Genomic DNA, 14,980 nt, shown 5'->3' with positions numbered 1-14,980 from the left:
AGACTGGGACAAGGAGAGGTTGAAAATGCATGCTCTGAGAACGCGCCCTGGTATTCCGTCTGGCCCAGCGGTCTTGCGTGTGTTAACCTGTTTAAAAGTCTTACTCACATCAGCCACGGAGAGCGAGATCACACAGTCGTCCAGAACAGCAGGGGCTCTCATGCATGACTCAGTGTTGTTTCCCTCGAATCCAGCATAGAAGGCATTTAGCTAGTCTGGGAGTCCTGCGTCACTGGGCAACTCACGGCTGGGTCCACCTTTGTAATCCGTAATAGTCTGCAAGCCCTTCATAGCTATTTTATCTGATCTATTATTTCAGCAAACTACATTTAATCAACATCTGATGCTTCTTGTATGCTTTCTCCATAGTTTGTCAATAAGGTTGCTGCATAACGAAAACAATTTGAACAGGAGACAGTATGGCTAGCAGTGGCAGCAGAAGAAGTCGATACCTTTGGTAAGTTTGAGGGGATGTCTGTTGCCTGGAAACATTATTCTCCTCTCCTCTCTTGTATATGAATCTTATTGGTCTTTCCTTTCTCAGTGATGTTGGGGATGACCATGACTGCATTGAGGTGAAATGTCCCAAGAAGTCTTTGCAGAAAGTCAAGTGGTCGAGGGAAGAGGTAAGTCATGCCTTGAGTGAGTTGTCTTCTGTGGTAGCAGAGTTAACTCCCGAGAAAATAATATTTAATCTGTTTCTCCCTCTTGATCACAAGGATGAGAGGCTGAAGAGGCTTGTGGATGAACACGGAGCAGATGATTGGAATGTGATTGCAGATAATTTCAAGGTAAGTGTCACCCACACAAAATATGCCCAACTCTGACGTTTTTGTCCCTTGCGTACCTGTATATTGGACTGATGTCTTCCTCTTTTCTTTGCATTTCTCTACTCTGACAGAAAAGGTCTGAGTCTCAGTGTCAGCACCGATGGCAGAAGGTGCTCAACCCAGAGCTGGTGAAAGGGCCATGGACCAAGGAGGAGGATGAGAGGGTAAAGACAGTTTCTATTCAGTTTTCTGTCTACCAAGTTCACTACATGACCAAAAGTATGTGGACACCTGCTCGTCGAACATCTCATTCCAAATTATCATGAGCATTAATATGGAGGTGGTCCCCCCTTTGCTGCTATAACAGCCGCCACTCTTCTGGGAAGGCTTTCCGCTAGATGTTGGAACATTGCTGCGGGAACTTGCTTCCATTCAGCCACGAGCATTAGTGAGGTCGGGCACTGATGTTGGGCAATTAGGCCTGGCTTGCAGTTGGCGTTCCAATTCATCTCAAAGGTGTTCGATGGGGTTGAGGTCAGGGCTCTGTGCAGGCCAGTCAAGTTCTTCCACATCGATCTCGACAAACCATTTCTGTATGGACCTTGCTTTGTGCACGGGGGCATTGTCATGCTGAAACAGGAAAGGGCCTTCCCCAAACTGTTGCCACAATGTTGGAAGCACAGAATTAGAATGTCATTGTATGCTGTAGCGTTAATATTTCCCTTCACTGGAACTAAGGGGCCTAGCCCGAACCATGAAAAATAGCTCCAGACCATTATTCCTCCTCCACCAAACTTTACAGTTGGCGCTATGCATTGGGGCAGGTAGCGTTCTCCTGGCATCCGCCAAACCCAGATTTGTCCGTCGAACTGCCAGATGGTGAAGCGTGATTTATCACTACAGAGAACGCGTTTCCACTGCTCCAGCTGACGCTTGACATTGCGCATGGTGATCTTAGGCTTGTGTGTGGCTGCTCGGCCATGATAACCCATTTCATGAAGCTCCAGACGAACAGTTCTTGTGCTGAAGTTTCTTCCAGAGGCAGTTTGGAACTCGGTAGTGAGTGTTGCAACCGAGGATAGATGATTTTTACGCGCATCAGCACTCGGCGGTCCCGTTCTGTGAGCTTGTGTGGCCTACCACTTCGCGTTGTTGCTCCTAGACATTTCCACTTCACAATAACAGCACTTACAGTTGACCGGGGCAGCTCTAGCAGGGCAGAAATTTTACGAACTGACTTGTTGGAAAGGTGGCATCCTATGACGGTGCCACATTGAAAGTCACTGAGCTCTTCAGTAAGGCCATTCTACTGCCAATGTTTGTCTATGGAGATTGCATGGCGGTGTGCTCGATTTTATACACCTGTCAGCAACGGGTATGGATGAAATAGCCAAATCCACTCATTTGAAGGGGTGTCCACATACTTTTGGCCATGTAGTGTATATGTATCACATGCTAAATTCTTAACCTTGCTGTGGGTCAATGTATCTGTGCACAGGTCATCGAGTTGGTCCACAGATATGGCCCCAAGCGCTGGTCCATCATTGCCAAGCATCTGCACGGGCGTATCGGCAAGCAGTGCCGGGAGCGCTGGCACAACCACCTTAACCCTGAGGTGAAGAAGTCGTGCTGGACTCAGGAGGAGGATCGGATCATATACGCTGCTCACAAACGTATCGGGAACCGCTGGGCTGAGATAGCCAAGCTGCTGCCTGGCAGGTAGTAACACTTTTATAACAAGTCATAACACTGTTATAACAGGCTATAACACTCTGTGTGTGTCCCAAATGGCACCCTATTCTCTAGATAGTGCATTCCTTTTGACCAGAGCCCATAGGAATCTGGTCAAAAGTAGTGCACAATGTAGGGAATAGGGTGCTATTTTGGGCGCCATCTCTGTTTCTAATGGCATCAGACTTATATGTAGAAATCTCATGAGATTGATCAAATATATTTTGTTTGTCTGAATCACAGGGATATATAACAAATAACAAAAAATATAGTGTTGACAATATAGAACATAATATTGTTCTAATTCCATTTATTTGGTCTGAATCCCCCATAGGACAGACAACTCTATAAAGAATCACTGGAACTCCACCATGCTTAGGAAGGTGGAGCATGAGGGCTACCTGCAGGACGTCCCGACTCGGGTCTACAAGACCAAGGCTTCCATCAAGAAAAGGACCAAGTCCTCCTGCTCGTCCTGGCGGAGACAGAATCACTATTTCATGACTATCCCTACAAAGGTGTGCACAGATTTACCAATCAGCACAATAAACTAGGCTGAAGAAATCGACTGAAAATCACCATTGAAATCAGTCCCAAACTGTTTGTTCATTTTATTACACTGTTGTTTGTGTTGTGAATGTGTGTTTTGGTAGATTTCAGGATATTCCCTTGGCTTGTTGGATGGCCAGTACATGGACAGTGTTCCTGAAACCTCTTTCTTTGTCCCGGTGAGTATCCCCTCTCTGCACTCACTCAGCTTAGCTCAACCATGTTGCAAGTGAACTCCTTCCCTCCAATGTATAGTATTTCCTCCTCTGTAATTCAGCATTAAATGTAAGATAAGAGTGGAATAAGACTTGTAAATCAGCTGTTTTTCCAATCTCTCCTGGGCTGCGTGTACCCCAGCAGTCGTTCACTGATGGCTCCCCCAACAAAGAGCAGAGAATTAAGGAACTCGAGCTGCTCCTTATGGCAGCCGAGAGCGAAGTTGGGAGACGAGAAGCTTCATGTGTAAGAAGGAACACGTATGTGTAGTCAGTAGTGTAGTATGCTCTAGAACCCATCCCTACCACCCTCCCCACCGGCTTCCCATCTCACTCCACTCACCCCATCTCACTCCACTCACCCCTGGTTAGCTAGCCGTTCACCCCTGGTTAGCTAGCCGTTCACCCCTGGTTAGCTAGCCGTTCACCCCTGGTTAGCTAGCCGTTCACCCCTGGTTAGCTAGCCGTTCACCCCTGGTTAGCTAGCCGTTCACCCCCAGTTAGCTAGCCACTCACCCCCGGTTAGCTAGCCACTCACCCATGGTTAGCTAGCCACTCACCCCCGGTTAGTTAGCCACTCACCCCAGGTTAGCTAGCCACACCCCCGGTGTCAAGCCAAACATGACAATTGGCATGAAAGTTGTATGAGGAGTTGGCAAGAGCAGAAACGCACTGATACCCAGGCTAGCTGTTCACAACATCTGTCAGGACTCTTTAGATAGATGAATGAAAAAATGCACAGTTCATGTTTAAGTTTCGGCATGAAAGTGAGGCTCCTGCTGATGTCCACCCTTAGTCTCATTACATTTACATTGGTAAATGTACGCTACCAGTTACAAGTTTGGACACACCTACTCATTCAAGGGTTGTTCTTTATTTTTACTATTTTTTACATTGTAGAATAATAGTGAAGACATCAAAACTATGAAATAACACATATGGAATCATATAGTAACCAAAAAAGTGTTAAACAAATCAAAATATATTTTATATTTGAGATTCTTCATATAGCCACCCTTTGCCTTGATGACAGCTTTGCACACTCTTGGCATTCTCTCAACCAGCTTCATGAGGTAGTCACCTGGAATGCATTTCAATTAACAGGTGTGCCTTCTTAAAAGTTTGTGGACTTTCTTTCCTTCTGAATGCGTTTGAACTAATCAGTTGTGTTGTGACAAGGTAGGGGGGTATACAGAAGATAGCCCTATTTGGTAGAAGACCAAGTCCATATTATGGCAAGAACAGCTCAAATAAGCAAAGAGAAATGACAGTCCATCATTACATTAAGACATGAAGGTCAGTCAATACGGAACATTTCAAGAACTTTGAAAGTTTCTTCAAGTGCAGTTGCAAAAACCATCAAGCGCTATGATGAAACTGGCTCTCATGAGGACCGCCTTTTGACTGGTACTGTACACATTTTTACATTTACATTTTAGTCATTTAGCAGACGCTCTTATCCAGAGCGACTTACAGTTTAGTGAATACACATATTTTTTTATACTGGCCCCCCGTGGGAATCGACCCCACAACCCTGGCATTGCAAACGCCATGCTCTATCAACTGAGCTACATCCCTGCCGGCCATTCCCTCCCCTACCCTGGACGACGCTGGGCCAATTGTGCGCCGCCCATGAGTCTCCCGGTCGCGGCCGGCTGCGACAGAGCCTGGATTCGACCCAGGATCTCTAGTGGCACAGTTAGCACTGCGATGCAGTGCCTTAGACCACTGCGCCACTCAGGAGATCTCGTGGTCAGGAAAATTCCTGGTCCTACTCATCATTGGTTCTGACCTTTCCATAGCTCTGGTCCAGGGTGTTTTGTACGGCTTGCTTACGCTATGCCGTCAGCATTAAGGTCTCCGCTTGCTTCCCAGCCGAAACAGTTTGGAAGAGTTTGGGCATATATTATGACAAAGTTTTTGTTAGTTTTGGACTTTGGTGAGGGTTTTTCGGCCGTACGGGCACACATATTTTTTCTAGAGGCAAGCCGAAGTTCGGAGACAAAGTCTATCTTAGTTAGATGTAAAATTGCTCGACTAAGATCTCGGCAAAAACATTAAAATGAATGACAGATTTCTTGAGTTATCTTATATTAATTTGGACTATTTTGAGCTACGGTGTCTCAAAATAGACAAACAGTACTATTGCTGCTTTCTTCTCGTTTTTTCAAGCGAAGGTCTTTTAAGATAGTATGCGAGCACACTCGTTCGGTTCGACTAGACGAATTCGGCTCGGCGCCAGCCGAGCTGAAGCATGCTGATGCCTTTAGCAATCCACATGTAACGCACTGGACCAGAGCTAACCTTTCTTTGACCCCTCCCGCTCAACAGAACACGGAAGGTCACTACTCCAGCTGGTCCAGCAGCCTGACAGACGACGGTCTGACCAACACGACCCTGAGCAGCTTGGGGGACCAGAGTATGGAGGGCCATGGCTCGGCTGTCTACACTCCTATGTCTCCCAGCAGGTTCCTGGCCGTGGAGGCAAGCGCTGTCCTCTCCTCCCTACAAACCATCCCCGAGTTCGCAGAGACTCTGGAGCTCATTGACTCGGTCAGTTGGGTGATTCTCATGAAAGCAGTTTTAACCATGGAAGTAGCAAAATGAGTTAGAAAAACCATGATGCATCTGCAACAATCAACTATCATTCTGAAGACTATGTTGCATAGTTTATGGCACAGTGTCTCATTTTAAATACATTTAAAAATTCAGGCCAAATTCTTAATACTGAAATGCGTCCGTATTAAATTGTCGGGGCATTTTATACAATTTTACTTTAGAAAACCCCAATTTATTTGAATAAAAAACCAAATATGTTGCTGTAGTTTGTCCATAAATCAGAAAAATTGTATACTAGGTGAAGTTTACGTTAAGCTATAATGTTTATTACGTAAAAACACAGTGTCTGGACATGTTTCTCATTACCATAGCAATTTTTCAAGTTGCTGTAAAAACTCCAATCATTTTTTAAATAAAGTTTTATTCACCCATGATACATTATCTAGAGGAGCAGTCCTTAGATGAGCACAAGTTCATTTAATGTCTTCACTTATATGCCTTCAGAATGAGGATCTTATTCTCAAACAACCCCTTTATGACAATTGACCTTCTCATTACCGAAATGACTAAAAAGCTCAAATTGAGAATAACTTAGAGAACTATTACCTTACCAACATGGAGGCATGATTGGGCTTTAGTGATGTGGTCAATTGTTTGCTGATTCATAATAGCTGTCTCCTATTACTTGCAGATTGAGCTAAGGGCCTCTCAATACCGAAACACACATTTTTCATTACTGTATCATTTTAAGGTCCTTTTCGGTAATGAGATCCTTAATTTCGGCAATGATAATAAGCTAATTCTAATGTATGTAATGGGTGTGCTGTGCTGGTAACTTTAATTATTTACTAAGACCACTCCTTACACCTATTGTATAGATTTTTTGTAAAACATCAGTTATTTGATTAAGTAGGGTTTGTCAAGAAATATCAGTGTATAAACCCCATTTATTTAACTTAAAGCCACAATCTGGAGTTTGTGTTTCAGCAAAGAGCAATCTTCCATTTAAAGGAGGATATCCCCCATTTTGACATGTGTACCAGTTTTAGCACTTACGTATACTGTTGTTTGATATCCCAAGACAGTTTTTAGGCCATATCCCACATATTTAGATACTTTATAGGCATATCATATTTGCTCATAGGATCCCATTCAATTTAGAAATCAATCTAAAATACCTTAGAACCACACATATCCATGTCCTAAAACACCAATGTTACCTGTAAACACCTTGGAGAAAGTCCCTTATTTATGCTTAAGTCCACTTCTGACTTTTGAAAATACATGCATGTAATTACAGTACTTATACACTGAACAAAAATATAAACACAACATGCAATAATTTCAAAGATTTACACTTCATATAAGGAAATCAGTCAATTGAAATAAATTCATTAGGCCCTGGTCTATGGATTTCACATGACTGGGAATACAGATATGCATCTGTTGGTAACAGATGCCTTAAATAAAAAAGGTAGGGGTGTGGATCAGAAAACCAGTCATGTGGTGTCTGGTGTGACCACCATTTGCCTCATGCAGCGCGAAACATCTCCTTTGCATAGAGTTGATCAGGCTGTTAATTGTGGCCTGTGGAATGTTGTCCCACTCTTTAATGGCTGTGCAAAGTTGCTGGATAACGGCGGGAACTGGAACACGCTGTCATACACGTCGATCCAGAGCATCCCAAACATGCTCAATAGGTGACATGTCTGGTGAGTATGCAGGCCATGGAAGAACTGGGACATTTTCAGCTTCCAGGAATTGTGTACAGACCCTTGCGACATGGGGCCGTGCGTTATCATGCTGAAACATGAGGTGATGGCAGCGAATTAATGGCATGACAATGGGCTTCAGGATCTCGCCACGGTATCTCTGTGCATTCATTTTGCCATCGATAAAATGCAATTGTGTTCGTTGTCCGTAGCTTATACCTGCCCATACCATAACCCCACCGCCACCATGGGGCACTCTGTTCACAACGTTAACATCAGCAAACCACAAGATGCCACACAAGATGCCATACACGCTGTCTGCCATCTGCCCGGTACAGTTAAAACCGGGATTCATATGTGAAGAGTACACTTCTCCAGCGTGCCAGTGGCCATCAAAGGTGAGCATTTGCCCATTGAAGTCGGTTACGACGCGAACTGCAGTCAGGTCAAGACCCTGGTGAGGACGACGAGCACGCAGATGAGCTTCCCTGAGACGGTTGTGCAAACCCACAGTTTCATCAGCTGTCCAGGTGGCTAGTCTCAGATGATCCCGCAGGTGAAAAAGCTGGGTGTGGAGGTCCTGGGCTGGCGTGGGTACACGTGGTCTGCGGTTGTCAGGCCATTGAAAGTGCTGCAAAATTCTCTAAAACGACGTTGGTAAAGAAATTAAAATTCAATTCTCTGGCAACAGCTCTGGTGGACATTCCTGCAGTCAGCATGCCAATTGCAGGCCAATCTGTGGCATTGTGTTGTGTGACAAAACTGCACATTTTAGAGTGGCCTTTTATTGTCTCCAGCACAAGGTGCACATGTGTAATGATCGTGCTGTTTAATTAGCTTCTTGATATGCCACACCTGTCAGGTGGATGAATTATCTTGGCGAAGGAGAATTGCTCACTAACAGGGATTTAAACACATTTTTGCACAAAATTTGAGAGAAATATGCTTTTTGTGCGTATGGAACATTTCTGGAATCTTTTAGTTCAGCTCATGAAACATGGGACTAACACTTTACATGTTGCGTTTATATTTTTGTTCAGTGTACTTATGCTAAAATAACGGGTCTTTAGTCAATTGCGTTATCAGTGATTTTAGTTTTATGCAAGTCATTTGGGGTTGACAAATGACACAGTTTGATGATGTATTGGGTTACTGAATCTCTAATAGAGCCCGGTACAGTTTTTCAATGGCAAACTATGAAACACTCATTACCGAAACATGCATTCTCATCTCTGAAACCTGTTTATCATTACTGTAATGCACCAATATTGATAAAATATTAGGAAAAATAAAATGTGTACTTGAGTAATTTTGGCTTAATCTGATAGTGTGCCTTTTGTTCTCTATCTAATATGTCATTATAAATACCTAAACATGCCAAGTAGCTATGACAAAAGAAACTTGATTAAGAAAAGGTTATGTGTTGCGGAAAAATGACAAAATACATTTTAATAATCACATTTTAAATATATTTGTTTTCAGTGTCAGGCCTTTTAATTAGATGAGCAATGTACAAAAAATATTAGAAATATATTTGTTTAACTTTTTTTGGACTTCGAAAACTCTTGCTGTAATGAGAATTTTTGGATTGGTAGTTGTTGAAATTGTGGTAAAATGCATAATATCTGATCAATAAACATAACAATCATTATGAAATCGATAAATACAGATCCTGATCTTAGTGATCCAAGAGGAATTATGGTGGAAAATGTGTTTCTTTTTTTTTGTCATTTTGTTTTGTCAAATGAAAATTATTAGCATTCTATTTATGTGGTAGTGCTCCTCCTGTCTCCCTGTTGGGTCTGACTCAGTATGACACATAGATACAATATAATACTACAACAAGTTGTCTATTTAATTCTGTGGTGTTATTTCTGCTCTTTTTCCTCCTGTCTCTCATGTTTATTTTCAAACGAAGCACTGGCTCAGTTTTTTCATCCTGTGAAGTGTGTTCATAGATTAAGGTTATTGAACATGCAGATAACTGTTAGGTTGTGTAATTCTGGTTAACAATCCAAATACAATTAAGTATAGTCATTGTGTTATAATCACGTTTATGTCAAACCATTCATTCTTATTTGACCCTGTAGGACCCAGTGGCTTGGAGCGAGGTGACCAGTTTCAGCCTGAAGGAAATGACTTCGCCCCTGAAACAGGAAGTGACATTGTCTGTCTCTCAGGTGGGGATGCCAGAAGGAGCTAGCTACCATTTTGAGGACTCAGTCATAATGGACCTGAGTGAGAAATACACTGAACTGATGCCTGCCTCTTCACCCAACGTGACCAAGCTGAGCACACCTACCTCCATCCTGAAGAGGAGGGAGAGTGGGGAGCAGTACCCTGCTAGTCAGTGTCACAGCGCCTCCTTTTTGGATAACAGCACCTCCTCACCTAGCATCACTCATGTCAAAGCACTGCCATTCTCTCCCTCCCAGGTAGGATGTCCTGTTTAGGTAATGTATAATATAATACCATCAAGTAATTATGCAAACCACTGATCTATGATCTAAACAGATCAACATTCACAAGGCCACAGGGCAGACGGATTACAAGGACGTGTGCGCTGACCAACTGGCAAGTGTCTTCACTGACGTTATCAACCTGTCCCTGACTGAGTCTGTAATACCAACATGTTTCAAGCAGACCACCATAATCCCTGTGCCCAAGAACACCAAGGTAACCTGCCTAAATGACTATCGACCCGTAGAACTCACGTCTGTAGCCATGAAGTGCTTTGAAAGGCTGGTCATGGCTCACATCAACACCCTCATCCCAGAAACCCTAGACCCACTCCAATTCGCATACCGCCCCAACAGATCCACAGATGACACAATCTCTATTGCACTCCACACTGCCCTTTCCCACCTGGACAAAATGAACACCTAAGTGAGAATGCTGTTCATTGACTACAGCTCAGTGTTCAACACCATAGCTTAGTGAGGAGCTCTGAGCGCACTAAGGACCCTGGGACTAAAACACCTCCCTCTGCAACTGGATCCTGGACTTCCTGATGGGCCGCCCCCAGGTGGTAAGGGTAGGCAACAACACATCTGCCACACTGATCCTCAACACAGGGGCCCTTCAGGAGTGCTTAGTCCCCTGCTGTACTCCCTGTTCACCCACGACTGCTTGGCCAAGCACGACTCCAACACCATCATTAAGTTTGCCGTCAACACAACGGTGGTAGGCCTGATCAACGACAACGATGAGACAGCATATAGGGAGGAGGTCAGAGACCTGGCAGTGGGGTGCCAGGACAACAACCTCTCCCTCAATGTGATCAAGACAAAGGAGATGACTCCCGAGTTGCGCAATGGTCTAAGGCACTGCATCGCAGTGCTAGCTGTGCCACTAGAGATCCTGGTTCGAGTCCAGGCTCTGTCGCAGCCGGCCGCGACCGGGAGACCCATGGGCGGCACACAATTGGTCCAGCGTCGTCCAAGGTAGGGGAGGGTTTGGCCGGCAGGGATGTGGGTTCGTTTCCCACGGGTGGCCAGTATGAATTTAAAAAAAATAAATAATAATAATAACATGTATGCATTCACTAACTGTAAGTCGCTCTGGATAAGAGCGTCTGCTAAATGACTAAAATGTAAATGTTAATGATCATGGACTACAAGAAAAGGAGGGCCAAGCACGTCCCCATTCTCATCGACGGTGCTGTAGTGGAGCAGGTTGAAAGCTTCAAGTTCCTTGGTGTCCACATCACCAACAAACTATCGTGGTCCAAACACACCAAGACAGTTATGAAGAGGGCACGACAATGCCTGTTCCCCCTCAGGAGACTGAAAAGATTTGGCATGGGTCCTCAGATCCTCAAAAAGTTAAACAGCTGCACCATCGAGAGCATCCTGACTGGTTGCATCACCGCCTGGTATGGCAACTGCTCGGCCTCCGACCGCAAGGCGCTACAGAGGGTAGTGTGTACGGCCCAGTACATCACTGGGGCCAAGCTTCATGCCATCCAGGACTTCTATATCAGGCGGTGTCAAGAGGAAGGCCCTAAAAATTGCCAAAGACTCCAGCCATCCGGAGCGCCAAATCTATGTCCAAAAGGCTTCTTAACAGCTTCTACCCCCAAGCCATAAGACTGCAGAACAGCTAATCAAATGGCTACCCGGACAATTTGCATTAAAAATATATATATAATTGCTGCTGCTACTCGCTGTTTATTATCTATGCATTCACTTCACCCCTACCTACATGTATATATTACCTCAATTACCTTGACTAACCTGTACCCTCGCACATTGACTCGTTACCAGTACCCCCTGTATATAGCCTCGTTATTGTTATTTTATTGTTACTTTTTATTTTGTAAATATTTTCTTAACTCTCATTTCTCTTAAAACTGCATTGTTGGTTAAGGGCTTGTAAGTAAGCATTTCACGGTAAGGTCTACACCTGTTGTATTCGGTGCATGTGACAAATATAATTTGATTTGATTGTCATATAATTATAATAATTTATTCTCTGCAAATTGACCACAACTAAGCCCAAAAAGAGATTGTATTTGAAAATGACAATAATTTCATATCTTGATTACCGTAATTTTCGGACTATAAGCCGCGCCTTTTTTCCCATTTTTCGACCCTGCGGCTTATATAACGGTGCGGCTAATCTATGGATTTTTACAGCTAACGGCCACTAGAAGACCTCCTAGGTATTAAACATTAAAACACCTGCGGCTTATAGTCCAGTGCGGCTTATATATGTACACATCATTCAATTTAGCTGCTGCGGCTTATATTCCGGTGCGCCTTATAGTGCGGAAAATACGGTACATTGAGACACAATTGCATATGTCTATAATTGGTGAACAGATTTCCTAAATGAAACTCATTTTTAGCAGAATTCCTGGAGATTTTATTTTATTTTACCAAAAACTAAAATCCCCTAAAAACGTTGGGCTAAAAACCTAGGCGGGTCCAAGAAAGTCACTTGCGCGCCGGTTTTGGCCCGCGGGCCTCCTGTTGCCGACCCCTGCAGTAGAGTACATTTGTGATATATTATATAAATATATGGTACAAACACTACCCTGAACTTCTGTATTTCTCTGTAGTTTTTCAACGTGTCTGGAGTTGAGGATTTGACTCTAGACAACCCAGCTCTGACGTCCACCCCAGTGTGCGGTCACAAACGTGCCAACACCACCCCCCTCCAGAAGGAGTTAACAACTAAGTATCAGAAGGAGAATGCTGGGTAAGTGAGTTTTCTAGAACAGTTCTGTGTTAATATTTCACTCCTCCACCCATAGAGGGTTTCTCACATGCATGTACTGTCTGACTGTGTTACAAGGTTCAGGACCCCCAAGATTCGTAAAGCCATCATGTTTCCCATGCCACTAACTCCAACACCCTTCAAGACTGTCACGGCCACCCAAGAGAAGATGCAGGCCCAGCTGAAAATGATGGTATATTTATAACACAGGAATAACATGTTTATAAGTAATGTCTATATTGTGTGTATTGTATTTGTCGTGTGAGGGGATGTAACTCTTCCTGAGTGATGTGTGTGTGACTGCGTGAGCGCGCGTCCATGTATGTGTGTGCCCTTGCTCATGTTTCTATGTGTGTGTGTGGGTTCTGTTAGATGCAGCAGCCCCAGTCCCTGGCCTACCTGGAGGAAGAGGTGCTGAGAGAGGAGAACAAGGTTGATATGTTAATTCATGGAGAAACTCAGGCTGACTTCTGCTCCTCCTGGAAACATGAGGTATCCGAAGCTCGTATTCATCCATAGAGATTTGTACACAGTAATTATGAAGTAATTCAATTCCATTCAAACAACTTTATTTGTCCCCTTAGGGCAATTATGTCAGGGCTATAGCGGTGCTTAAGACACATTCAACAAACAACAAATGAGCACTAAAGAGTAAATCGAGAATAAATAGACAAGAACATGAGATATATTGACTTCAAAGTGCCGTCCAATAAATATATTAGTATTAAACATAGATGGAAATAAACATTTTGTTTTTTTACAGTCCTATCCATTCCATGTTTTGTAACCCAGGTTGATCCATCGTCCAGGAGTGTTAGGAAATCCCTGGCTGTGGAACCCTGGAGTAAGGACTGCCACAGTGCTCAACTCTATTCCCAAGAACACTTCAACAATGTACAGGTGAGAGGAGAGGTCAGTGAGAAATCACTATTCAAGTTACCATCAGAAACACTGAAAATGAGACTCATACAGACTATTGTAGATGAGGGTGGCAAACCACGGTGAGAGTGAAGGACAATTAAGAGACGATTGAAGAATGAGACAGTACTTTAAAACTCTGTCTCAGATCCATGGGGAGAGCCTGCTGACCAGCGCGCCCCTGAGGTCATCCATGCTGGGCTGTGAGGAGCTGGTGTACTCGCCATCCCCTGTAGTAGTACCAGGGAGAGAGGAGCCATGCTGTTACCTGCCCCACCACACCCTCACCATCGCCCCGAGGAGAGACGACAACTGTGAGTGGGATGCTGTGGTATTTGGGAAGACTGATGATCAGATGATCGTAGCTGAGCAGGCCAGACAGTTCCTCAGCTCCCAGACACCTGGCTTTACCTCCAGAACCTTGGTACTCTGACAGGATCTCAATACTACTTAGGCTGTTTTTAGACATTCAGCCCAATTCTGATTTTGTTTGCCACTAATTGGTCTTTTGACCAATCAGATCAGATCTTTTGCCAGTAATTGGGCAAAAGATCAGAATTGGGCTGCTTTAGTAGTGCAGCTTTAGTAGCTAACAGTTAGCCTGGTCCTTCTGTTTGTGCTGTCTGGCTTGACACTGACGATGGGAGTTGGCAAGAGAGCACAAACAGATCTGGGTCAGACTAGCTAACAGTCACTAAGATAGTTTTTACACAGAGGTATGCTAATACTAGACAATCTTACTATAGGTAGGAAACATCATATTACCTACTTTTATTTTTTGTCCAAGATTCCCACAAAACAACCACTTGTATTTCTTTATTTGTCTGTTTTCAATTAGAGGTTGATAGGAAAATGACAACCACATGTAGCCGATTAACCATACTGGTAGCAATTAATGTAAGTTATTTTGTATTTAATAACCTTATTTTGAATGTGCTCCGTTAGCACTTATTATTTAAAAAGGTGAATATGAAGAGAAATTCATAAATTGAAGTCTTAAAGACCATAATTCTGTTGATTTTGCACTATAAAAAAGTGGTATCTGTATGTGATGCATACTGTAGCAAGAGAAAGGTGGAGGCATTTAATGAATGTTTTCTGCATTGAAGGTGCAGAGAAATTGGAATGGGTACCTTTTAAATTTATTGTGCAGAAGCCTTTGAAGCTTTTCTCATCAAAAATCATATTTAAGTTGGACATCTGAAGGTGTTAATGCTGTGTTACTGTTAAACAAAACCCCACCTGATCTGAATTTTTAACACTTCATCAGTGAATCATGTTGAATACTGAATGTACTTTTCAAAAC

At 43.5% G+C, this 14,980-nt stretch overlaps 1 protein-coding gene across 1 annotated transcript; it reads left to right on the top strand.

Annotated features, from left to right (window-relative positions):
- Window positions 1-419: 419 nt before the first annotated feature.
- Window positions 420-14,107, top strand: LOC311150551 (myb-related protein A-like; the record flags this gene model as incomplete). Its single annotated transcript, XM_084188029.1, has 14 exons — window positions 420-457; window positions 545-626; window positions 720-791; window positions 902-994; window positions 2,269-2,489; window positions 2,836-3,019; window positions 3,155-3,229; window positions 5,597-5,818; window positions 9,627-9,971; window positions 12,599-12,738; window positions 12,835-12,949; window positions 13,129-13,248; window positions 13,549-13,656; window positions 13,823-14,107. The coding sequence occupies 14 exons, from the start codon at window positions 420-422 to the stop codon at window positions 14,105-14,107; spliced, it is 2,100 nt and encodes a 699-aa protein (XP_084044155.1).
- Window positions 14,108-14,980: the final 873 nt, after the last annotated feature.

The sequence above is a fragment of the Coregonus lavaretus genome (genome assembly GCF_964263955.1).
Source record: "Coregonus lavaretus genome assembly, chromosome: 23".
Taxonomy (NCBI): domain Eukaryota; kingdom Metazoa; phylum Chordata; class Actinopteri; order Salmoniformes; family Salmonidae; genus Coregonus; species Coregonus lavaretus.
This window is presented reverse-complemented; position numbering and strand designations above follow the sequence as displayed.